At 37.9% G+C, this 24,782-nt stretch overlaps 1 protein-coding gene across 1 annotated transcript in view; it reads right to left on the reverse strand.

Moving 5' to 3' along the window:
* Window positions 1-20,475, reverse strand: part of asic2 (acid-sensing (proton-gated) ion channel 2) — an 862,844-nt gene extending 842,369 nt beyond the window's left edge. The window contains exons 1-2 of the mRNA XM_030141224.1: window positions 20,151-20,475; window positions 18,425-19,045 (exon numbers count right to left, since the gene is read on the reverse strand). Of these exons, the coding sequence (XP_029997084.1) occupies window positions 18,425-19,000 (576 nt within the window). The 5' untranslated portion in view covers window positions 19,001-19,045; window positions 20,151-20,475. The remainder of the gene's footprint in view (window positions 1-18,424; window positions 19,046-20,150) is intronic.
* Window positions 20,476-24,782: the final 4,307 nt, after the last annotated feature.

The raw sequence follows: 24,782 nt of genomic DNA on the forward strand, positions 1-24,782 counted from the left end.
TGCCAGCTGTTCAAAATAGTGTGTGAAGTTTGATGAAATTACTGAAATAATGGGGTTTAGTTCAATGTAATCCTATTCCAACGTTATGTTTGGTGGTTTAGGAAAATTCTAAAGACCACACATATGCATTTCTCAGTCTCTGGATTAAGATATAATCTGGACATACGTGAAGTACGTACAACAGGAAAAACTAAAGTTTAAGGGAAAAAACAGCGTCAGTAAGTATTTAGTAAGACGTCCATTTACTCTTAACATGTCTTTAACCCTTTTGTTCAGACAATCATAGACATATTGCCATAATTACCTCCTCCAAGGAGGTTCTGTTTTCATTGGGGTTTGTTTGTTTGTTTGTTTGTCTGTTAGCAAGATAACTCAAAAAGTTATGGAAGGATTTTGATGAAATGTTCAGGAAATGTTGATACTGGCACAAGGAACAAATGATTAAACTTTTGTGGTGATGGTGGGTGGGGGTGGGGGGTGCTGATGAAATTTTCAGGAAATGTTGATGGGCGGGGGGGCTGATCTGCCTTGGCAGAGGTCTGCGCTCTCCGAGTGCTTTTCTAGTTTTCTGATGTTTAATGCCAAGTTTCATGTTTCTGTTTGTGCTACTTCTTGTCATGGGGTCAGAGGTCACACTAAACAGTGACCAACTTTTCCAACCCATTTAGTTCATTTTTTGTGCATCTTTTAAGGCTGTGCACAGATTTTCTTTCGGCATCTGCACAAAAGAGAATGAGAAATAAATATGTATGCTCATTTCAACTCTGCAAAAACAACAAAACACAATACTGTACATCATAAATGCAACACCCCTTTGGTTAAAAAAGGATTTCAACAAACTAAAAGGGCCTTCCTTGTGGGAAATGAGTCTTATGTTGTATAAAAAAGAAAATTAATCATTTCAAGTATGTTTTTCATTATCTCATTTTAAGAAAAAGAAAACTCTGAATTAATAAGATGCTGCACTTAAAACAATGGTTTGCATAAAATCCCAGCAGAGACACAAGATTATTCTTATTTTAAGACTACGGTCACAACTTCCAATTTTCTGTCGTTTTTAAGTTTCATTTTCAGCGGGTAAGACAATTATGCTTTACTAAATGTCTTAAAACCAGAGCCAGTCAGGCCAGATTTTCTTTTCCACGGCCCAAGACAAATTGGTCACAGAATGTTTGTCCATTTTTGCAGTGAAAAACAGAGCAAAAAATGGTCCTGTCCTAAGCAGCGGTCACCTTCCATTAAAACAGTTGAAATATGTTCAGTTCAGCAAACAGACCCACAAAGCCCAAAGCACACCTCTCAGGTGAATCCAACACGATCAAAAGAGCTTCTGGGCGGTTTAAAGAGATTAAAGAGTAGAAGACAGATGGACAAAAAGGCAGACCAAAAGGAGTCCGTCAACCTGTTTAAGGGGGTGTGTGATTTTTCAAGACCAGTCAGTCAGGTTCAAGCAGCAAACACTCAGATCAGACACTATGTGGTAAATTATGGAGAAGGGAAAGGGAAAGAGACATGAAAGTATGAGAGAACCAGCAGCAGACGGAGAGTACGGTAGCACAGGATCACTGCAGATACCTTGAAATACCATACCTGAACACTGTGGCGATAAAAGCCTGAGAGCAGAATGAACACTGCACAGGAATATAATATGAAACCATCATTTACATCTATGCAACAAAAAAAAGAACCTGTCCTGTTATGACTACTTACAAATGTGCCATTAAAGCTCCACCATGAATGTCAGCTCAGTCCATAGTCGACTCGGGACCCTTCCACACAGGGGTGGACAGAAGTTTTTGGACACTCCATGCATTTGTGATATATACTCAGTGCCAATGAAAACGCAACACTTGAATGCGTTTTATTGTTCCTGAGCTGCATCAATATGTTTAAGTTTCACCTGTATAAAATAATCCCAGACAATTTCTTAACAACCTGAGACGGGTTGAGCTATTGTCACGCTTGAATGAACTTGTCTGCATTCATAAGACTTGTTTTTCTCATTGCTCAGCAATGAACTGCTCAACTTAAGGAATTGTGGTCAGTTAAGGAGTGGTCATGTTCTGTATATAAAGGCAAGTTGAAAAGCACCAAAATCATGTGCAATAACTCAGCGATGCCTGGACTGACACGTGACCAAAGATGCCATGCTATGGGGCTCCTGGAGGCCGGAATCTCTGCTCAGCAGGTGGCGCACCGTTTTGGATGCAATGTGTCCACTATAGTCAGGATGCAACAGAGGCATGAAGAAAGTGGCTCAACTGCAGACAGACCTCGCCCTGGACGAGCACGTGTGACCACGCCACAGCAGGATCGCTGCATTGAGCTGCAGCACCTCCAGGACCGTTTTGTGACTTTTGGTTTTGGGGGTCCTTGAGTTTCTTTCTTTATCCTTATTTTTTGTCAACAAATTTGGATGTGATTTTTTATTTTTACTGTATAGAAATGGCCTATGATTAATTCCAAAGATCTTATGGAATAAAAATCCTCATCGATTTAAAAAAATATAAGAATCTTCAAGTGTTGCGTTTTCATTGGCACTGAGTATATTACATTAAGACATTTAACGCCACATGTTCCCTTCTGCACATGCTCTGTTCTTTTAGGTCAAACAAATTAAACTTTCATTTCTTTGTGTCTGTCTGATGCAGCCACACCTTTTGAAACGCGCAAAAAAAAATTCACACAAATATATCATGATAATATTTTTGACTGCAAAAAGTTTTACAGGGTGTCCAAAACCTTTTCCACTACTGCACTAGTCGTTGCATATTAAAATGCATAACAGGCATGTAATGTCACACTGCTCCAGTTTTTTAGGACTGAATAAGTGTTTACTTCTTCCCACTCCTTTTCAGATGCATAAATAATACTTAAATTGTATTAAGTATTTCTTTTGTACAACAGTATAATTTTCTTTGTTTTGTTTGCTTTTTCCAGGTGATAATTTGCTTTTTTGGTTTTTTTGTATTGTGTTTTTTTTTTTATTTCTCCGAAATAAAACATTTCACTCATTCATTCATTATCTAACACAGCTGTTCTTAGTTCTCAGGAAAGACAGAAACTCCTGTTTAACTGAGAGCTCAACAAACACCACAAATCTTACATTATCTGATCAGACATTGAGGTTTCATTCTAAGTAAAGCCTTCCATGAATTAAATTTTAGACGCTCAAATATCGTATGTTTCCATGACTTTGCTGTATTTGCCTGTCAATGTAGTTGAAGTAGTTGCTGGAAATCATGCCAATGGGTTTTGCAATTACAATAATATTTGTTCTTCGTACCTACAGTTCTAGATTTGCTGCCAATTTGATGTACCATGAAGCTGCAATGAAACATGCGTCAAATAGGCTTTACTGTATGCATTTTCTACTGCCTTTTAAAGGTGGAAATTTGTCTTCACACTCTGACACTGTGGGCTGTGTTTGTTGTTAGTTGTTTTTTTTCCATATACATGCATGAACAGCCATGAGGAGTGAGGAAAACCTGAGACTGAACAATTATAAATAAATGATATTTCTGTGCAGTAAAGTGAATTCTGCAGACACATTTGAGGGTTTCACCAGTTTTGTGGAAGGCTCCACTCTAAAATAGCAGATATAATTGCTCCAATTTCACCAAATAACATCACACAAACTATAAGAGGTTAAAGGATATCCAAACTTTCAGTGCAGACAGACCCTGAAGAATCCCTATAAATGTTCTTAAATACACTTAACTTGTCATACAAAGGCTACAAACAATCCAGCAAAGCTCTCTGTAAAGCGTCACATTTACACTTATGCTCAGCCCATTTAGAATTAATATTTGATATTGTCAACACACAATTCCAATTCTACAAATAATACATGACCCCATCTAACATAGTATCTTATAGCTCTAAAGGAGTAGAAAATCTCAACATAGCTTTGCCAATTCTTCATCTTAAGCACAGTGCAAAAGCCCTTAGGCGTGGTGCCTAAATGGCTGCTTATAATGGTATAAAAAAAAAGAACTGACAGTGTTAAGTGTTAAAAGTGTAAAAAGCGTAAAAATTCTGCCATCTCTGTAAGCTCTGACTTGGTTAACATGTCTGTGTCATTTCAGGTCATGTGCTATGTCTGCCCTTCGCTGAGGCAGAACATTCTGATGGCTTACAGAGAAGCCAAACAGCGTGTGGATGCACTGGGCAAACAGATGTAACGGTACACATCCACAGCCACAGCACAGCCAGAACAATTTTATTATTTTCTCTCCAACATACTGTTTGATCTCAATTGTTGCAGTATAATTAAGTGAATAGTCTGATTTTCATGAGTTATCCTACAAAATTACCTTCAAATTGATTTACTTTCAAAACCATATGATCATCTAAAGCAGAAAAATGGTTAAAATTACACTCTGGAGGTGGAAGACCAAAGCAGTGGTCGGAGACAGTGCATCTACTCTTCAAAGAGTGAAAGATGAGGACCATTGAAAGAGCTACTGTTTGATAAGAATACCCCAAATCCCAGGATGCAGCTCTTTGTCTGGTCTTACTGTTTGCAGAAGTAGATAAACAAATAGAGGAACTCTGAAGAAGATCAATAAAGCATAAAATTAACGTTACCGCACGAGATAAGGTAAGCCACTACTTATGCAAACTGCTCATAATTTTCACTCTCTAGCATCTAAAAGAGCAAAAGGATCCAAGTTAACTAGCCAGTTGACCTTTGATTTCATAACCATTAGTCAATATCTGCTAAAAGCAATTGAGGGCTGATGCATGGGGCAGCTGCACAAGAACACACATGCAGAAGTAACTCAGGCTGACTTCTTGCGACAGCACATTACACCGATCCACACACATGCGCATAAAAATATAAACATACCCTCCAGCAAAATAAAACACACACTTCTGCTAAGAACAAAAACACACACACACATCCACATCCAGCCAGTCCATCTCCTCCTCCCCCTGTGGCTGTGATAAAGTGGGTCTCCAGGCAGGCGGCTGAGGTAATGGGCCGTTCTCTCAACCAGCTTCCTCTTCCCTCTGTGCCGCTGTGAAAGCCAGCCAACATCCAGACTCACACCATGACTTCATGTCCCGACTTCTCCTCTCCTCAGTCACTGACACAGCTTGCTGCTGACATAAAACTCTTCTTTTATGGTCTTGAATAAATGGATGCCGGGAGATTCAGTAAGAGAAAAACATATTTACAACATGCCAGAGAGACTGGTCAATATGTCATCCACGGTAATGAGATGGACAATCAATTAATGCCTTGTCTACACCAATACAGATTAGCGATAGGCAGATTACTGGCCAGTTATCAGAGTCAATATTCACATTTTTATGCAGCATCAGTTTTTTGTCCAATAAGAGGATCTGACTGATTACATCTAACAAGTAATGCAACACCATTACAACACTGAAATAACAAATGTATTAATCTTCTAGTACTTATTTATAGCTCCTGAGCACACCTATGTTAGAAAAAAACATGAGCAAAAAAAACCAAACAAACTAGGTAGCAATAAAGTTGATGTTCTCTCCTTATTCTAAACTACAGGTGTTGGACAAAATAATGGAAACACATTCACCTCAAGATGATAATGCCCCAATCCATACAGCCAGAATTGTTAAAGAATGGCATGAGGAACATTCTAATGAAGTTGAGCATCTGGTATGGCCGGCACAGTCCCCAGACCTCAACATTATTGAGCATTTATGGTCAGTTTTAGAGATTCAAGTAAGACGTCAATTTCCACCGCCATCGTCTCTAAAAGAGTTGGAGGGTATTCTAACTGAAGAATGGCTTAAAATTCCTTTGGAAACAATTCACAAGTTGTATGAATCAATACCTCGGAGAATTGAGGCTGTAATTGCCGCAAAAGGCGGACCTGCACCATATTAAATTATATTTTGTTGATTTTTTAAGGTGTTTCCATTATTTTGTCCAACCCCTGTAGTAGGTAATTTATTATTATGCCTTTCCTATAAATGCACCTTTAATTTTGTCTGGGGAATAGAATAGAATAGAATAGAATAGAATAGAATAGAATAGAATAGAATAGAATAGAATAGAATAGAATAGAATAGAATAGAATTTATTGTCATTATACTGTCATGTGCAACAAAATTAGGGTCAGGCCAATACAGTGTGAGATGATAAAATGAAAAATGAATCAAGGTAAATAAAAAAGTCACAGTATAAAGATCAAAAATAAATACACTTTTGCAAAAAAATTGGGTAAAAAAGTACAAAATCTAAAGTATAAATAAACAAGGTGCATTTTACTTGAGACCAATGCACTGTAAATGCAGAATAATATTCCACTGTTTACTTACACTGTAAGATGAGCCATTTCATATAAAGGAGCTTTTTTAAAAAAAAACAAAAAAAAAAAACATTTTTAACCATACAGTTAAAATAATTATCACATGAACGACTAATCAAAGTAATTCATGTAACCTTGCTATTAATGAATTGGGATATGTACCAGACATTAACTTAAAGATATGTGGAATGAAGAGATAATGTATACCAGCGTTGGAAGTTAGATGGTTGCACTTAGCAACAAACGGTCATAAAGACCTATGACAAACATGCAAAGTTAAGTTACATGAACAAACTTCCAGCCTGCTTCCTCCCATGCTCATAAACACAATCATATCCTTTCATAATAGAGCGCCATGAGTGACAAACAGCTAACCATTTATCAGGCGCACTGTTCAGTTTCATCATCACTACAAAGACAAAAAGTAGCCTAATATCTGTCTATGAAACATGACTGAAAATATTCAGACTCAGGTACAGCATCTGAAATCTGAAAATATCAGCAAAATTTGGTAAGCTATATATTTCTAGGACAGTTGCTTAAAAGACAGTGTCATAACAAAAGGTTTATAAGAGACATAAAATGCAGGAAAGCAGAAGTACAGAACAAAACAAAAACAACTTTAACAGCAACCAGAAAAACAAAAAAAGAATTATGACCAAAAGACACACACAGTGCTGTATTCATAGAAAAATGTCACTTGTGGTACAATAATGTATTTTTGATTAGTGTTTAGTGGTATTCTTTACTTGTATACATTAAATGTATGTATATTTTCAGCTATAATACCCAGTCCTATTATATACAGTATATTTACCACTTTCAAATAGTATGTTTCTTAAATTAAATAATCTCTTTATGTGCAGCTGCTTGACTCAACTAGTGTTTTGTGATTGTTTTGCACAGAAATAAGTTCATATATTTATATTCATGATTAAAAAGTACCTTTTTTCCCCACTGTACTCTTAACACTCAATCTGAAATATGGTACTGTAAGTTTAGTGTACTTTCTCCAGCCAACCTCATTTAGCCTTTCACTAATCAAATATTCACAGTAGAGCTGAAAAAGCATCTCAGATATAGAAGTGTGAGGAAATCCCTTCTGGAAGAATCACTGCTCCTTTAAGCCTCACCACAGTCAACACACTATATCATCAGCCCACCATAATCCACCACTGCAGACAGCTGCAGTGTTTACCACATAAGCACCATCCACACTGAGCTGTCTGTCTGTGGCTGCAATCCAGTTTTTCTGCCAAGCTAGTTTAAATAGCACAGGTTGCTCCTACCTCTCCTGGGTGTTTTAGAGAGGCGGGATTGTGGGTGGCAGCAGTGCTTTCCATGCCCTTTAAAAGACTCAGACAAGCACGCCTGCGGGGAATGGAAAATGCCATGATAATGCCACATTAGTGATTAATACAGTACATCCATCCACTAAAACCTAATGTGATGCATCGGGGCTTTCAAATATTGAGAAATGAATATGAAATTGATAAAATACAGTTTGAGATGGAGAAGGTGGGGTTGGGGGGCAGATTGGAAAGCCAACAATCCTCCCTGATAGGTGACTGTCAGTTTTATGCTGCTCTACAGAAAGGAAGATAAATCCAGCCATGAAATAATCAGTCACTGAAGTGTAAAGGCCACAGGTTATGTGTAATGGCTAATTGCTGTAGCTGTAAACAGCCAACGCCATTATTTTCACCACGGTGGTAGAACAGCGCTCTGGTCAGAGGAAAATACGGGTGGCTAATTAGTGTCTGTGTGATCCAGAGCTCAGGGTCGGCTGAAACCTGCTATCAGGTTTCATATTAAAGCTGAGAGTGTGATAGTTCTCCCTGGCCTGCGGTGCTCCTGGGATCTATAAATATATAAATATATATGTACAAAGCTTGAGAGAGTGCAGGCCCGGCACAGTGAGCCGATTCAGTCTGGCAGACACCGATGTGGCTTGTCAGTGTGATCAATCAGCATTTAATCATTCTTATAATCACACACTGCAAAACAGACACAGGCAGGATGTAAGCAAGATGGGTCGACTCATTCACACCTACAGGACACATGACATCTCAGCGAAAGGGCAGAGAATGTGGACAAAAATACAAACATGAAGAGTTTACACTGAGATGCATCTCGTCTTATGATCAATTTACACAACTATGCACAATTATTAGGAAAGTGAGTATTTTGACCATATCATTTTCATGTATATTTTCCAACTCCCAGCAATGTAAATTCATTTCCTGTCTGACTTAATCATTCTCTGGTGATATATACTTGCATAACTACAGAGGGTGTCGCCTAAAATGACTGGCCTTACATATGAAGCTATACAGAATGACTTGGCAGCTTCTTCATCTCACATAAAACAGGTGAAAAAAAAAGATTTAATTAACAGTGTAAAGTCAAAAATTACAAAAATCTGCTCTTGAAATAACTAAACTATTAAAATATGACCAGAGTATCACATGTTTTGTTGCAACTCGTCAACAGGGTTGCAAAAAAATGCAAAGAGAAGAAAAGACATCAACATTAAAAGCAAAAGATTTAAGAAGAATCAAGAGGGAAATTACCAGGAACCTCCAGTATCACCATATCCCAGCACTAAAAGACATTAACTGACATAGTGTCTATTATACTGTGTTCTTTACAATGTATTACCTAGAGATAGTGGACATAGAACAGATTCCAGATGAAGATTTAGTTTTATATGTCATAACTCAATATGCAACAGCAACACCTCTTGGTACTGGATATAATGTGCATGTTTAGCAAAAAGGTATAGGACAATGTGAACTGTGAAACTTGTAAAAAATGATGACATCAGCAGTGGGGTCTTATGGGCTACTACCATGAAAATACTGTCTTTTTAGAGGTCGAACAATGGTGGATTCTTAAAGGCTGATATATTTTTAAGCAGAACAAGCTTGGCATCAACCCTGAACCACCGCAAGTTAGTGAATAAATAATACACAACTCAGCATCGAAGTCAAAATAATAAACATCTACATATAAAAATTCATCACTGAACTTCGTTTAAGATAATTGTACGACTAACTCTGCAGTTTTTTAATATTTAAATTTGTTAATTAACCTTTGGGATGTGAAACAGAAAGAGTTCCAGACTGAAAAGTGTTTGTACTGCACAATAAAATGAGATGCATTGAAAGTTTATCAGTTGCAGACACATTTATAAATGCTCACCATTTCTATTTTTACTGATGTTTCATGCAGACACAAACTAGATAGATTTAACCATAATTTTTAGACTTGAATCTAAATTAAAACATGCGTTCACTGGGTGGTAAATAGTGTGATTAAAAAAAGCACTTAAATAAACCATTATAGTGAGTAGAATAAAGCCATGTTTCACTTTTATGCTCTCTAGCCAACTCAACTTGATCCCTGGGGAAATAAAGCAGCAATAAAACTATAAATATTTAATATATATTTCTATATAATAGCAAAGATACTGTGTGTGTGTGTGTGGTGGGATGTTACTGTGCTCACCATTGTAAACAGTAGTCATCGCAATTTAAAAATGGGATAGAGAAAATGACATCTTTTAGTTTTTAATCTGTTTCCGTTTACATTAACTTCAAAATGGACGATATTTAAAAAAAAAAAAAAAAAAGTCAAATCCAATATCAACAGCGGTAGCACCTGCAGGGCTGTCAAAGGTACTGAAAAAAATAAATAAAGCATCACTGGAGACACATTCAAGATGAATATATTATAATAAACATACGGGTGTCATTTTGAGAATTAGTTGAGCAAGTTTCTAGAAGGACTGATCTGATTTAGGAATTTTATTATACATTGTTCAGAAAACCAAAAATTGATGCACAGCTTCCAATGTTATTTATTTGCATATTAATTCTATACGCCACCACTACCATCCAACTTCCACACGTCCTTAAAATAAACCACCACAATTCTGACTAGACTGTATTAGAGATGAAGACCAAACCCAAGAATTGATTTTCCACTTCAGCATTACTGCCTGAAGGAAAGTTCACAGTCATCCACAGTCCTACCCAGCTGACAGGGACCGAGCTGTGCCCGGTCTGACCGCTCAGAATCCTCACAGAGAATCTGACAAGAAAAGAAAGATCCTCTAAAAAGACTGAGAGCAGCGCTTGTACTTTTCACTACATCTGCTTTGGAATGGGAAGGTGTCAATTTGGCTCAAGATACACCCTTGAAAAAAAGACAAGTGTGACCCGAGTACTTATTCAGGATGATTCACGTCACTTATGCCGCAGACACATATGAATATAAATACCAACAAAAGAGCGGCCTGTACTTTTGAAAAATGCTATACACTATGTGAGGCGACACATTTTAGACGCATATATAGGTGAAAATGTGCCAACTGATGCTGCTTCCCTTTTGTGCAGCACTCTGCTCCAGTTCTATCAGTCACATCACACTGACTCCCATGTCCCCACCATCCTCCCCACGGTCATTTATCACAATGTCACTCAAACGCTGACTCGGATCCCTGGAGTGTCATGGTAATGTGGTCCCTCTGTGTGCATGACGACTCATTCATGTATGCATATATTTTTGGTGTGTCTGTGTTATGTGTTTTCCCAACTATACATGCTTTTCTATTTTTGGGGGCCCGGTTTTGCACCTTTTTTTTTTTTTTTAAACCCCCTTTGCGGAAAGCAGTGGAGATACGAAGGTGTGTCGCTGCAGTAGCTGAGAGAGAGGAGAAACTGAGCGGGTCGAGAGGGAGGAGAAGCGAGGAGGAGCTCAGCAGCAGCAACAGGCAGAGGGCGAAGAGGATGACAGTGCCTTCTAGTAGCCTTTCTGTCAACATGATTATCTTTGCAACAGGGCTCGGGGGTCAAAGGCGTGTCATACAACATGCAAGACAGTTACTAAGCGGAGTCAAGAAGACGCCAGAGAAACTAGCTTTACATTCCCTGGAGATTCAACAGGATGAAATTATGAAATATCAGACACACTCCTGGTTATCACTAGCAAGGGACTGGGTTCACTTGTAGCTCTGCTTAATGTTAGAGCTCCAAGGTGAGTGTCCATCTGAAGGTATGCATAGAAAAATACATAATTAAAGCAATTTTTTGGCTGATTTTAATCATTCTGTGCAATACTCAAAGTGTTTTCCAGTCACAGTTCGTATTTCCACATCATATATCTGGGTTGTTTTTTTTTTATACTTCTAATTTATTATGTATTGTGTGTTTGCTCTTGTATTCTATGTTGATCTTATATTCTATTTTTGCTGTCTGTCACGCTGCTACTGTTGCTGCACTACAATTTCCCAGTTTTGGATCAATAAAGCATATCTATCTATCGGCTATTCCATGTTTGAGGTTTAACTGATCCTCTGTTAATAATGTTATGATAGAACACTTTATGGAGCATCCGACTTTAACATCTTCTATGTAATGGCAAACTTTCCACATTTATAATTTATTTAAGCAGTGACGTCCAGTGAGTCCAACAGAGAAAAATATATTTTAAAAAAATCATGGGAAGGAATGCTCCCTGGACCCAAAAAAAAAGACTTTGTTTGAGGTGCTCTTTGGAAAAGAGATTCATAAAGTAGATAACAAACAGGAAGAAAACTCCAAGGCATGCTCTTTAAGAATTAAAATGCCTTTATTCTCACGCCATGGTCGTGTGTAGACCTTCAAAAATGAGGAAAATATATGTATTCTACTGACAGTTCAGGACACCAGTGATCCACAGATTAACTGAACGCCTAGTCATTGCACAGGCTGCTGACACCACAACATGGACCCAGTTAACCAGAAGATAAAGGATGGATCTATCAATCATCACAGCGTCAGACAGATAAATGTTACCTTCACCCTCAATGATGTGGAATATGAACTACTCTAATTACTGAAGTGGGTTTCATTTGAAGAAAAAACTACTCTAGTCACTGAAACGATTTATATTGATTCTACGTATTTTAATTTAGACATATCTTTTTGCACTAATGTGGAACAGTTCTCCAATTCCGTTGTATATCGTCCAAAGTACGACAAAGTATTGTGCAATGACAATAAATCTTATCTGATCTTATCATTAATTTTAGATTAGTGTGTGACTGCAATATTAGATTGAGCATCCTGGTGGTTCCACTTGAAATTAGTGTTTTATCATATACACACACACATACACCTGAATTTTCCATTACAGAAAAGTTAGAAAAATGTTAACCTTCTTAAATCTATTGGGAGGTTTAGGTATCCCACCTCATACTGCACTTCAACAGTAGATACATTAGCAGTCAAAAGTAGTTTCTTAGTTTTCATTAGTTTCTAGAATGAAGGTTGATACATATTAGATCAAAACTGCAGTCTGTATGACAGCTCACTCACCTGCCATGTCAGACTTTCAGAGTACATAATTTTTTTTCCTGTCAGACATCTCAAGTGTAGTTGGGGAACAAGCTCCCCTATCATGACTGGAAAGTGAATTTGTTAAGCAACGCTCGAAAAACTTACCTAGTAAATCAAGTCCATAAACTACTACTTAGCATTAGCTGACCTCTGACCCCTTGAGCACCCATAGTTCCACCCTCCCCCCCTCCAATATGGTCACTTCTGGTTCCAAAGAAAACCATAACATTGCTACCTTCAAAACAACATTCCTTCATGCAGCCACAAATTACATACAGTCTATAAGGGAATATATCTGTTTAGCACGGGTCTTCCAAAAAAAAAGAAAAAAAAGAAAAAAAAAAAAAACTCTCAATTTTTATATATTTTCAGTCAAAACAAGATTCAAAAATTACCAGCCACACCAAAATCGCAAATTGTACATATCATGTGCTATATTGCAATATGTTTTTTTTTTTTGTCCTGCATATCCGAGAGCCCCAAGATCTGAATCTAACAGAATTGCCTCCATGCAGAGCAGCTGAGGTGCAATAATAACATGCCCTTTTAATGACAAGAGTCTCCTAAATGAACAGCTCATCAGGCAGTTAAGGTCCCAGAGGCAGCTCCATAGCGCTGTTTGCATTGTGCATGCATCACTAGGCACTTTTTGTCCAAATAACAAAAAAGGAAAAAAAAAAACAAAAAAAAAAACAAACATCTCATTAATACAGATTTGAATCAGCGTAATCTGTGTTCAAGCTTTAAATAGAAAGTCCAGCTGCTAGTCATAACTGCCCACTACATGACCCGCAGACATAGTGTTTGTTTGACTTCTCCTCGGTGATGTGGAGGAGGACAACTACAAAGCACATATATGCATGCACACATACATACAGTACGTGCATACATACAGACACACACATCAAGGATCACAAATATTTTCCTCATGGCCTTTCCCATACATTATTCCACACTGAGGCAACTGTGTAGAAAATCAAAGTAGGAATGTACAGTTTCTGAAATTGGCTGAGACTTGAAATGATAATGTGGCTGGAGGCTAATATTGATACTAGATATACACTGATTTGGATGGTTAATTAAGACTGATAGGTCATTTTACAAGCCATCAGTTTTGGCAGAAGATGCAGCTGATAGTGGCATCAATGACTAAAGGAAAATAACCTCTCAAAAGTAAAAAAGGAAGGAAACAAAATCTTTTCTATTTCTTGGATATTTTTACTTCCATTGGGACCCTGTGTTATGAATGACATTCAGGTAACAGTGGTCCAATCCTAATTTTTATTTATTTATTTATTTATTTATTTATTTATGAATGAATGAATGAATGATACTCAGGTCAACTTTGGTGGATTTTATATATTATATATGATATTCATAATTCAGATTTATCAAGGTATTTTTTAATTTAACTTCAATGTTGAGTTCAATAGTTATGTTCCCATATTCATGAAACAGCCTTTTAATGTCCCAAATCCTGACATTTGTAGACGGTTGCCCAGAAAGCTGTGATTATGACAACGTGATTTATACTTGATGAATAAAGTGTAATAACTGGGACTCGGTGTGTAATCATTGTAGCTGATCAAAGGTGAATACTGATGTGTATAAATAAGAATAAAAGAGGAATGTGTCTGAAAACTAAATTATTGTGATAAATTGAAATAAGTTTCTAAAAGTTACATCTATCCACTGGTCTGCAAGATTTTTCTCCACTGGAAGCACTGGAGACTAAATTTGTGGCACTGAAGCAAAGTTACAGTACTTTTTAGGCCTACTTTACAGTCAGTGCTCGGTTGTTTTGGTTTTTTTTTTGCTGAAAACGGGCTGAGCTGTGAATATTTACCTCAAATATGATTGGTTCTGCCTGCCTACATTGCAATTAAAGGACTTCCTACTTAGCTTGTTCTGGGTCTTTCTGTTTGGAGTTTCATGTTCACCCCATGTCATGCAATTTTCCCCTGCCATCAAGGTTTATTCTCCTGTCAGTGTCCTTCACCAAGACACTGGCACAGATCTGGATTTGATGGGTTAAATATAGAGGTTTATCATTAACCTCTGGGGACAATAAAAGTGAACATCTTGTTACAACACAATAAAGATGCATTTTCATGATATGAAACATTAAAAATAACGAGGGATTAAGATCAGCTGCTGCCATCAGTGAAATGACATCTTACTTGCAGATAGTATTGGATATCAGCCAGTAATTGCTTCTGATACTGATACAGCCAAGCTTCCCCTATGTGAAATGCATTTCCTGTAGTGGAGAAAAGCTCTTATATCTTGATCTTGCAGTGATCAAAATAAACAGAAAAAAGCTTCAACTTTTGTTCAGCCCCACCTTTATTGGCAAAAGTGAGGAAAACACTGATTTCTCTGATGAAGACTCTTTGGCTACTTTCAGACAGCAGGCAAATGTGGCCTAAATCCGATTTTTTTGACCATGTGACTTTTATCTGATCTGTTAAAGACAGTTTGAACAGCACAAATCTGATTTTTTTTTTTTTTTAATTGACCCGGGCCACTTTCATATGTGGTCCTAAATCAAATATGCATCTGATATTTTGCAATGTGGCTTCAGTCTGAACAGCCGAGTCATGTTTATCTGACCTTTACGTTACTGAAATGCGAAAAACATCACAATTCTGCATCTCAGGAGGAGGAGCGGCAGGAAAGCATATTTACTTCTGTAAACACAGTGCATGCCTGTGTGGTCACGTATTACATCAGGACCTCTTTGGCGCATGTGGGTCACTTCAGGGTCACATTCAGTTCATACTCAAAACTGACAGAAGTTGCATTTAATTTGTAATATGAACAAGCGCACACATTAAAAAAAAAAAAAAAAAAAAAAAATCAGATTTCAGCAAAAAAAAATCCAAATTTTGCATTAAGACCTGCTGTCTGAGCATAGAACTCGGAAGTCACAACACATTTGTGTAGTCATGTGGGTTTTTGTTTTTATGGCCAGAGTGCTTCAAACTTTTCTAAGAGCCATTTTGACCTTTTAACATTTTTGGGATACTAATTGTTAGTCATCTGGACAGTCATTCAACCTTTTTTCTTTTTATTCAACAAGCTTCTCATTTTCAGCTGGCTTCAAATAATGTTTTTGCCAGTTGAAAAATAAAACTTGGACATCTGGTGCAGCTAAATGGCATTAATTCAGTAACCTAAGTAACAAATGTTTTGTGGACTCCGGCGTCTGTACCACATGAAAAGAAATCTCTGTGGATCTGCATGCACCCCTGTAACCCTAATGGATTTTGTTACAACATCAACAGAGTTTTCTCTTCATTTATGAAAGAAAAGACAATATAACATCACTTAAAGGTGTCTGAATTCAATTGATATTTTTAGCTTTGAATCAAATAGCCCAAGAAGAACCAGATGCGGAAAGGAAGGTGCAACACCTGTTTATGAGTGCTGCTCTACTCATGTCCATGCTGTAGCTCCTGCTTCTGAGGCATAATTAACCTGCTTCTGAAACCATAGTATTACATGCCTTTCAGTGGACAGAATGTGATAATTACACACTAGATCAGAGACACCATTTGACTTTTACATACCTGCAAACATTAAGAACATATAGGCCTAGATAGGTTTATCACAATTCTTTGTACTGATACATTATTTAGAATCATTTTTATTCAATGAAGGAATTTACTGGATAGAGAATAGATCGAAGGCCATAAAATGTAACTACACTGACCGGCCATAACATTGTGACCACTGACAGAAGGGTTAATAATATTGATTATTTCATTCCAATGGTACCTTTTACTGGGTTGGATACATTAGGCAGCAAGTGAATATTTAGTCCTTGAAGCTGATGTGTTGGAAGCAACAAAATGAGCAACTTTGACAAATCCATATTGTAACAGTGATGACTGGGTCAGAACATCTCCACAGCTGCAGTTCTTGTTGGGTGTTCCTGGTCTGCAGTGGTTAGTACCGACCGAAAATGTCTCAGGACAATTGGTCATCTGTGGGGGGTGCTGGACAAATAAACCTGATCCATGGAGGTCTACCTCTCTACTTCCAGGACTTCAGGGATCTGCTGCTAACGTCTTGGTCTAGATCCCATTGCACACCTTCAGAGGTCTGGTGGGGTCTAGGCCTCAGGTCAGAGCTGTTTTAGTGGAAAAGGGGGAACTTACACCATATTAGACAAGTGGTAATAATGTTCTGATCCCATAGATGCTGGATTGGTTGAGATCCAGTTGTTATTCTTTAGACCACCTTTGGTTAGTATTAACCACTTTACACTGGGAATGAACATCAGGATCTGGAGATGAGCTGACAATCACAAATTCTTCCTCGTCAAAGTTCCATAAATCCCTATTCTTGGATGTTTTGCTGTTTCTAACACATCAACTTCGAGGTCTACATATTCACTTGCTGCCAAATATATCCACCCACTGACAGGTCCCATTGGAATGGGATAATCAACATAAATACCACTTTGTCTGTTAGTGGTCATAGTATTATGGCTGATCTGTGTATATTTACATTATACTATATAGTACTGCAATGCACTGTTTTCAGAAAAATAAAACTAAAGCAAGCAGAGGATTTAAAATAAATTCAGTCTAAAATTATACAGCATCCAATAGAAAACACTTGGCAGAAATGTAAAATAATAATGGTGGTGATTTATGAGGTCAACCATGCCTTTTTTTGTTATTTTTTTAAATACACATCCTGCTTGTCATTGAAGAAATGACATGAATTCTCTTCGCAAGGTCAGCCTCACAGGCAGCAGAAACAAAAAAAAAAAAAAAAACACCAAATTGGTATGGCTTCAGATTTCTGTTTTTTAATCATTTTCATATCAGTATGCTCTTCACCTACTCACTGATGAACAATCAGCCCAAAGGAGTCCAAGTATGCCACAAGTAAGCGTTCAAATACTGACTATTAAAGTGAAAATCAACCTGTGCCAGAACTTGCTCATTTTATCTGCCAAATACTAGAATTTTTGCAGCCAGTGACGAACACTGACTGATAAGCATTTTCATCAGTCCAATATAAATGCCACATTTCATCTTTACAGTAAAAAGCCACATAGAAATGGCTTATGAGTTTAGATGTTACAACCACAGTGCTGCAGAACAAACAGAATGCCAACACTGAAAGACAACGTCAGTCACAGGCAGAAAGTAACACCAGCAATCAGCCAAGCAAAAGTACAGCCATTTGTCTGCTTGATCATACACTTAAGGAAGGTACACAAGCGTCTTTTGACCGTTGAGATTTTCAGTACAGAAAGTAATCCGTTTGACTCAACAAGAAAAAACGCATTTACTACTCACAATGGCCTGAGATGTAATAATTACTTTGCATCACTTACTGAAACACTGTATAGACCTGTTGCAGTTCTCCATGTGCCAGCAAACACAATGTCCCTATGTGAAGGCTGAAGACAGCAACATGGCAAAAAGCAGGAAATCTATTTGCAGTACAAAGCTTAAGAGCCAACCTGTACAAGTGAATACAAGAGTCCCAAGGAGAAACAGCAGGAGACTCCCAGCGTAGCAGCGTGGGAGGGAAAGAGCAGCTATCAGCATACATCAAGTCATTTTACAGGCAGGGGGAAAAAAAGGCAAATTCTACCCATTGCCAGAAACTTGGAAGACATACAGCTTGAACACCTCACTGGGCTGTGAGGCAATGACCCCAGCTGAGTCCAGACCAGAGCTGACATTTAAGATAAAACACAACAGGACTCACGGGTTTGAAGTCACTGTGGGTGCACTCCTGGCCTTGGTAGCGGCAGTAGAGCATCATTTCTTTCAGGTCATGGCCAACCCTCTCGATGAACTCCTTCATGCTGAACGCTTTGGGCTTGTAAGCCGTGAAGTTGGCTTTTTCCTCCAGGAAAGCGAGGACGTCCGGCTCAGCCAGGTGTGGTTGGGGAATCGCCAGGTGCACATCCAGCAGAGCCAGCAGCTCTCCGGCATGGTACAGATCGTTGCGCGTGAGGCGGCTGAAGCGATAAGCATTGAGGTTACAAATGGTCACGGCTGGGAAAACCAGGCTGCTTGACACCACAGCATCCACACTGGTCACATGAGGGTAAGAGAGGAAATAAGCCAGGCGCTCTGCACTCTCCAGAGCCAACAGTCCGATGCAGGCCAGCAGAGCCATGGCCCAAAGGAAACGGCGAACAGTAGGCTGACCATACGGGAAGACAAAACGCAAGCCGTGTAGCGTGCTGGCGTGAGCAAAGGCCTGCCAGGAGGTGGGATGCAGGCTGGAGCTCTCTTGACTCCCCTGACTGCCACAGGTCTCCTTCAGATCCATCATTAGCCCAGCAGTCCCTCAGCCAAGGAGCCCCCAGTCCACTCACACCTGCATGGAAAGAAAACATCAATACCATGCTTAGTTTAACATCCTATAATCCTCTGCCATATTGATGAAGTCAAGAGAGGGGAAATAAACAAGCTTTAAAGAACAAAAACAAAAAAGTCTGAGTCAGTAAACAGACTGTTTCCATATTACTGCCAAAAATATTTCTGAAACATAAGAAAAATTAAAAAGTGAATAAACTTTGAGCTGAATAACCAACCATGTCTTCATCTTCCTAAAATAATCCCTCATGTGTAAGTGGTTAAGTTTTTTCTGTTTCCGGAATTATCATTTCAGCAATTATTTTAGGAAGATGACGATGTGTTACTTTGCCAGAAGGTAGCTTTAAACCTATGTTACATAACTACAGCAGAGAATTGAGGAGAGCATCCTTGTCCATGCCATGGATGAAACTGAGGAACATGTTGGTCTTAACCTGCTGCAAAAACCAGCTGGACCAAAACTTACACCAATAAAGTTTCACACCCACACTGAACACATTAACTCTTTTAGCAATAACAGGCAAAAACTACCTCAAGCAAGCATAAAAACTTTGTGGGATTGAGGTTTGTCTTTTTTTAATCAAAATGGCACAAACATGACAAACAAGCATTAAATACAACAGCAGCAATCACTGATAGAAAAACAAAGTAAACACAAAAATATGAAGCAAAACAGGTGAAGACACATGAGACGGCAAAAATCCCTACACCTAAATAAACTAGGACAGACAGGAAGAGGATGGAGCTGCTCCCTCAGGACACCCCTATGTTCCACTATACCTCCAATCTCATGAGTTACCGGTCTGACCGCGCGCGCACACACACACACTTCTACCAAATCCCAAACTAACACACACACACACACACACACACACACACACACACACAACATCCTCGGTCACCCTCTGTGACGGCTCGATTTCATTGACAAAAATCCCAGAGGAGAGTCCCGCGTGACACCCGGAGCGCGAGGTGAGACCCACTTAAGCCACAAACCAATCAAAGGTGCCTCTGTATTGAACATTTAAAGCGGCTCATCTCCATTCAACACACACTCACTCATTCACTCATGCACGTGAGGCTCAACTAATGACAAGCCTATGCACCTCTCTCGTGCAGCCCTAGCGAGAAGACATCCAGCCGGCGCGAGTGTCAGAGTCTGAGAGCGCACGTGTGTGTTTGTGTGTGAGAAAGAGAGAGAGACATAGAAAGAGAAAGAAAGAGAGAGAGTCGTTGATGATCAGAGCCGCTGGTTAGTCCCGCACACCGATCCAAACTCCTCCCGTTTTCCTCTGGACACATACATCCGCTTGCCCTCGTCTTCCCAGCTCATCTGTGGCGGCGGCGAACAACAGCCGAGCCGGGAGAGACGGGAGGCGCGCGCACACACCAACACACATGCTCACACAGAAAGAGAGACAGAGAGAGAGAGAGAGAGAGAGAGAGTCAGAGAGGGGAGGGAAGACGGCACACACTCTTGTCGCTACAGTAAAGTCTCTCATTAGATCTGTTTCCTCTTCCAACACTGCCACTATACATCGCGCTCGTGCGTCTGTCAGCCTTTCATATTTGCACGCGCCGTCACCGCAAACGGAGTGATGGATGGACGCAAAACGGGAGACTGTCGGAAAGATAGATAGAGGAGGAGAGGCACAGTGAAAGAGGAGGGAAGGAAGGGGGTGTATGTCAGGGGAAGTGAAGCAGAAGTGGAGACGGAGGAGTAACTGCCGGGGAGATGCAGGTTGAGGGGAGGGATGAGGACGGAAATAAGACGGAGAAAACAAAAAAAAAAATGAATAAAAAAGGAAATAAGACGGACAAAACAAAACAAAAAGGAAATAAGACGGAGAAAACAAAAAGGAAATAAGACGGAGAAAACAAAAAACCCACAAAAAAACGAAATAAGACGGAGAAAACAAAAAAAAGGAAATAAAACGGAGAAAACAAAAAAAGGAAAATAAGACGGAGAAAACCCAAAAAAAAAAAAAAAAAAAAAGCTCAGTGAGCAAGAGAGGAAAGTGTGGTCGCACGAGCTGCGCGGCGATGTCACAGTGCAAAGTCATTTTGACACGTTCCATGCACGTATCCGACAGGGAAAACAGATGTAAAGGGGATCTGAAGTGTGCAGAGCAGAGATGTGCAATATGCAGCGTTTTAGTCAGGAGGTGGTCAGGGGAAGGAAAAGCAGCAGAAATGCAGAAAGAAAGTGATGAGGAGAGGAGGAACAGAGGTGTGAGACATGAAAATACAAAGGTGTGACAGCGATAAAAGGGGACAAACAGCTTGCGGCTTGGGCTGAAATCAGAAAATGATATAAAAGTTTACACAAGGAAAACTCAAATACACCGCTGACCATAAAGGTGGAATAATTTTGTTTGTTTTTTTCCCAGATTTCGAAAACATCAGTATCACCTTTAACCAGGTGCAGGAGTCCCAGTTCCACTTTATCTGTTAAGAATAAATCACATTGTCATAAGAGGTTAAAATACTTTAGTTCAACTTTACCATGCCATAAAACACATAATAGCAGTACGATTCATTGATATTTTGACATCTTTAACTTATTAATACTAAGACTCACCTGTTCACTGCTGCCTTTGACTTTTTAAATTTTATATTCTCTTTTGAAACTCTGCACTGCAACTCTTACTTTAATATGTGTGTTTTTATTTTATTTATTTATTTGGATTTTATCTGTTGTTTTCTTAGTTGCTGTTTTTAATCACCTTTTACATGTTTCTTTTATAATTTTTCTTTTTCCCTGTCGTATTTCAATGTCCTGTGTGAAGCACCTTGAATTGCCTTGTTGCTGAAATGTGCTATACAAATCAACTTGCCTTGCCTTATTTACTCGTATTGCCTCTGTTTTAGACACAGAAATATTCTCAAAACAAGATTTATGAATAGAATATATTAGGACCAGATAGTACCGATTTCCTTTACCGATTCACTTCCAACTCAAATTAATTCAGGATCAGTTTTCTTAGGGATATGTATTTATTCTTTTATTTATCAGGGACAATGCAGTGAAACATAGAGCCTCTGATGTTCTGCATAAAGAGCATATATAGCCAGTTTGCAACTCCCATCCCCTTTTCCAACCAGAGATGGGAGAAGTACATTTACAGTATAAACAACAATAATAATAATAAAAAAAAAAAAAAGTAGTAGAAATAAACAAGCCTATTCACGTCTACCACACACACACACACACTCAAAGAAAAAAAAGAAAGAAAGAAAGAAAAGAAAACAGTCCGACCCACCAGACAGTTAAAAGTTTTAGTTAAAAGTCATTTTGTTTGGATGTGAAAGAGATTCTGGGAGAAATAATGTTGTAAAATGAACCATCTGACCTAGTGCATTATTAAACATATGTCTTGACCCCTACATGGTTACATTATGTTTGGTCAGTTCATTCAAATAGAGATAATAAGCTCTAAAAGCCTACTAACAGATCTCAGTACTCATATATTTGCTTAACATCTAAAATTAATAATGGAAGTGCCATGGCAGATTTAGCAGGAAGGCTGTGGAGGTCAGAGAATGAGAAGCAGAAGTGGAAAACAATGATTATTCATAATTAGGTTTAAATTATGGTCAAGTGGATGATTACTGTATAATCCACAATATTGACTGACACTTGTATGTGCAACTTGAGCCACTGAACACTTCTAATGTATGTTTTCAATTACACATATTAGACCGTAAAGACTTGAATGGATTTTTCTCTATATCTAACCTTTCCTAAGTGAATAATTAGCATTTATTACTTTATCTTTTTTTTTTTTTTTTGGTGAAAATCAGGTATTTTCCTATATTTAATTCACTTATTATACAGATGTTCATGAAAGCTTTGAGTACATTCAAAGGGTATATCAAAAGTATCATTAACTGAATGTAAAAACAAGCGTCTACTATCACCATCACGTTTCAACTATGTGGGATTTACTGGGGAATTAATTTTGCAGAAGATGACGTGTTTTCATGTGCACAACGGAGCCTCTGAAAGTCCAAATGAGTCATATCTTATGATGATGAAAAGCAGAGAAACGGCATTTGACCTGAATTATTTACATATATTGATAGGATTAGTGGGTCAACAGTTATTAAATATTTTAGATCAGTAGATGCTTTTGGTGGATGGCAGCTGTTTAGGTTTTTTCAAACCTGTTGTATTCAGGACAAATTTGCCACAGTTAAACTTCAGCTGGGAGGATTAGCGTGAGAACATACAAACAACTACTTCATCTCTGAATGAAAATTACAATAACGCATTAATCTGATATTTAATCACCTCCAAATACACCTTTCTTGTCAAACACAGGGTTTCATCAGTGTAGCTCTGATGCTTCTGTTTTTGAAGAAACTAATCTGAACTTGAGGTCAATGTTGACGGTCATTTAGTCAGTTCTTATTACATATTTAACTGTTAAAAACAAATTTTGAGTTTGATAACACCCACCACTTTAACTCTATGGAATTCAAGTTTTTTCTAGTTGACCAAAGCAGCTACTGTTTCTTAATGGATAATCTTCTTTAACCCTTTAAGACCTAGAACTAAGTTTGTGGCAACTTTAACCTTCCATAAGCAAATTATCACCATTTATTGTTGAATTATCCTCTGCATTTGGCATATTTAAGCGACAATTAGTTGGTTTGTTGTTTTTTTTTTAATTTACAGACCATGTGGATGTCATTGAAACTTCAGAGTAATTCCAAAGATTATTATATCAAACAGAAAAAAAAAATAGATCATTAACTGAATGTAAAAACAAGCACCTACAGTCAGTGTCATTTATCAAATTACATGAGTTTTACTGATGAATCAAATCAATGTTGCAGATGAGATTTAAAGCATGTATGCAGAAAACAAGCAGAAAAAAAATATATATTTATGTATTTATTTATTTTTGGCACGTATGATTACTCTTGTATTATACAAACATCTAGTGGGGACCAAAATTGTAAGAGTAAATGATGTTAGGTTCAATAAATATACCGAAAAAGACATTCTTGCAGAAAGTCATGCCGCAACACAGCCGTGACGATCAGTATATCAAAAAAGAAACATGACTAAAAATGTACAAAAATGAGCTAAATGGTCCTTAAGAGTAAATATCAATACTATAATATCAATACTCTGCAAAAAAAAAAAAAATATATATATATATATATAATTAATGCCATTTCTAAAGCCAATAAACACAACTTAGCAGGTTTAATTCCACTACAGCACAAACATCAGTATTTACTTAATAAAACAACAAACAAACATTAATAAAATACATTATACTCACCAGAACGACCGCTTATCTGTAGTATGTCTGCGTTAAATCCATTTCCTCTTCTCTGTCTGCCAATTTGTGTTGGGAAAACAACTTTAAAATCTAAACTAATTGATTTTAGCTGACGTAAGGTGCAACAGGTGCCGTTCATTAGCTGAGCTTATGCAGAAGAGCTTTTTTTTTTTTTTTTTTTTTTAAACAAACTATTAAACAACTACAGGCAACAGACAATCCACAGAATAGAATAAAAACACAACAAAGAAGTATAATCAGTCCACTTTATTCTTTCTTTCTTTTATTTCTTAGTTTATTAGCCATTATGAATTAAAATACATTTTGGATACTCACTTGAAAATAAAAAAATTTTGAGCTTTTTTTAAAAAAAAAACATTTATGAACATGAAATATACCTAATAAAATAAAAAGACTGATTATAAAGGACGGTTATAATGG

Source organism: Sphaeramia orbicularis, chromosome 8, assembly GCF_902148855.1.
Source record: "Sphaeramia orbicularis chromosome 8, fSphaOr1.1, whole genome shotgun sequence".
In the NCBI taxonomy this organism is placed as follows: Eukaryota; Metazoa; Chordata; class Actinopteri; order Kurtiformes; family Apogonidae; genus Sphaeramia; species Sphaeramia orbicularis.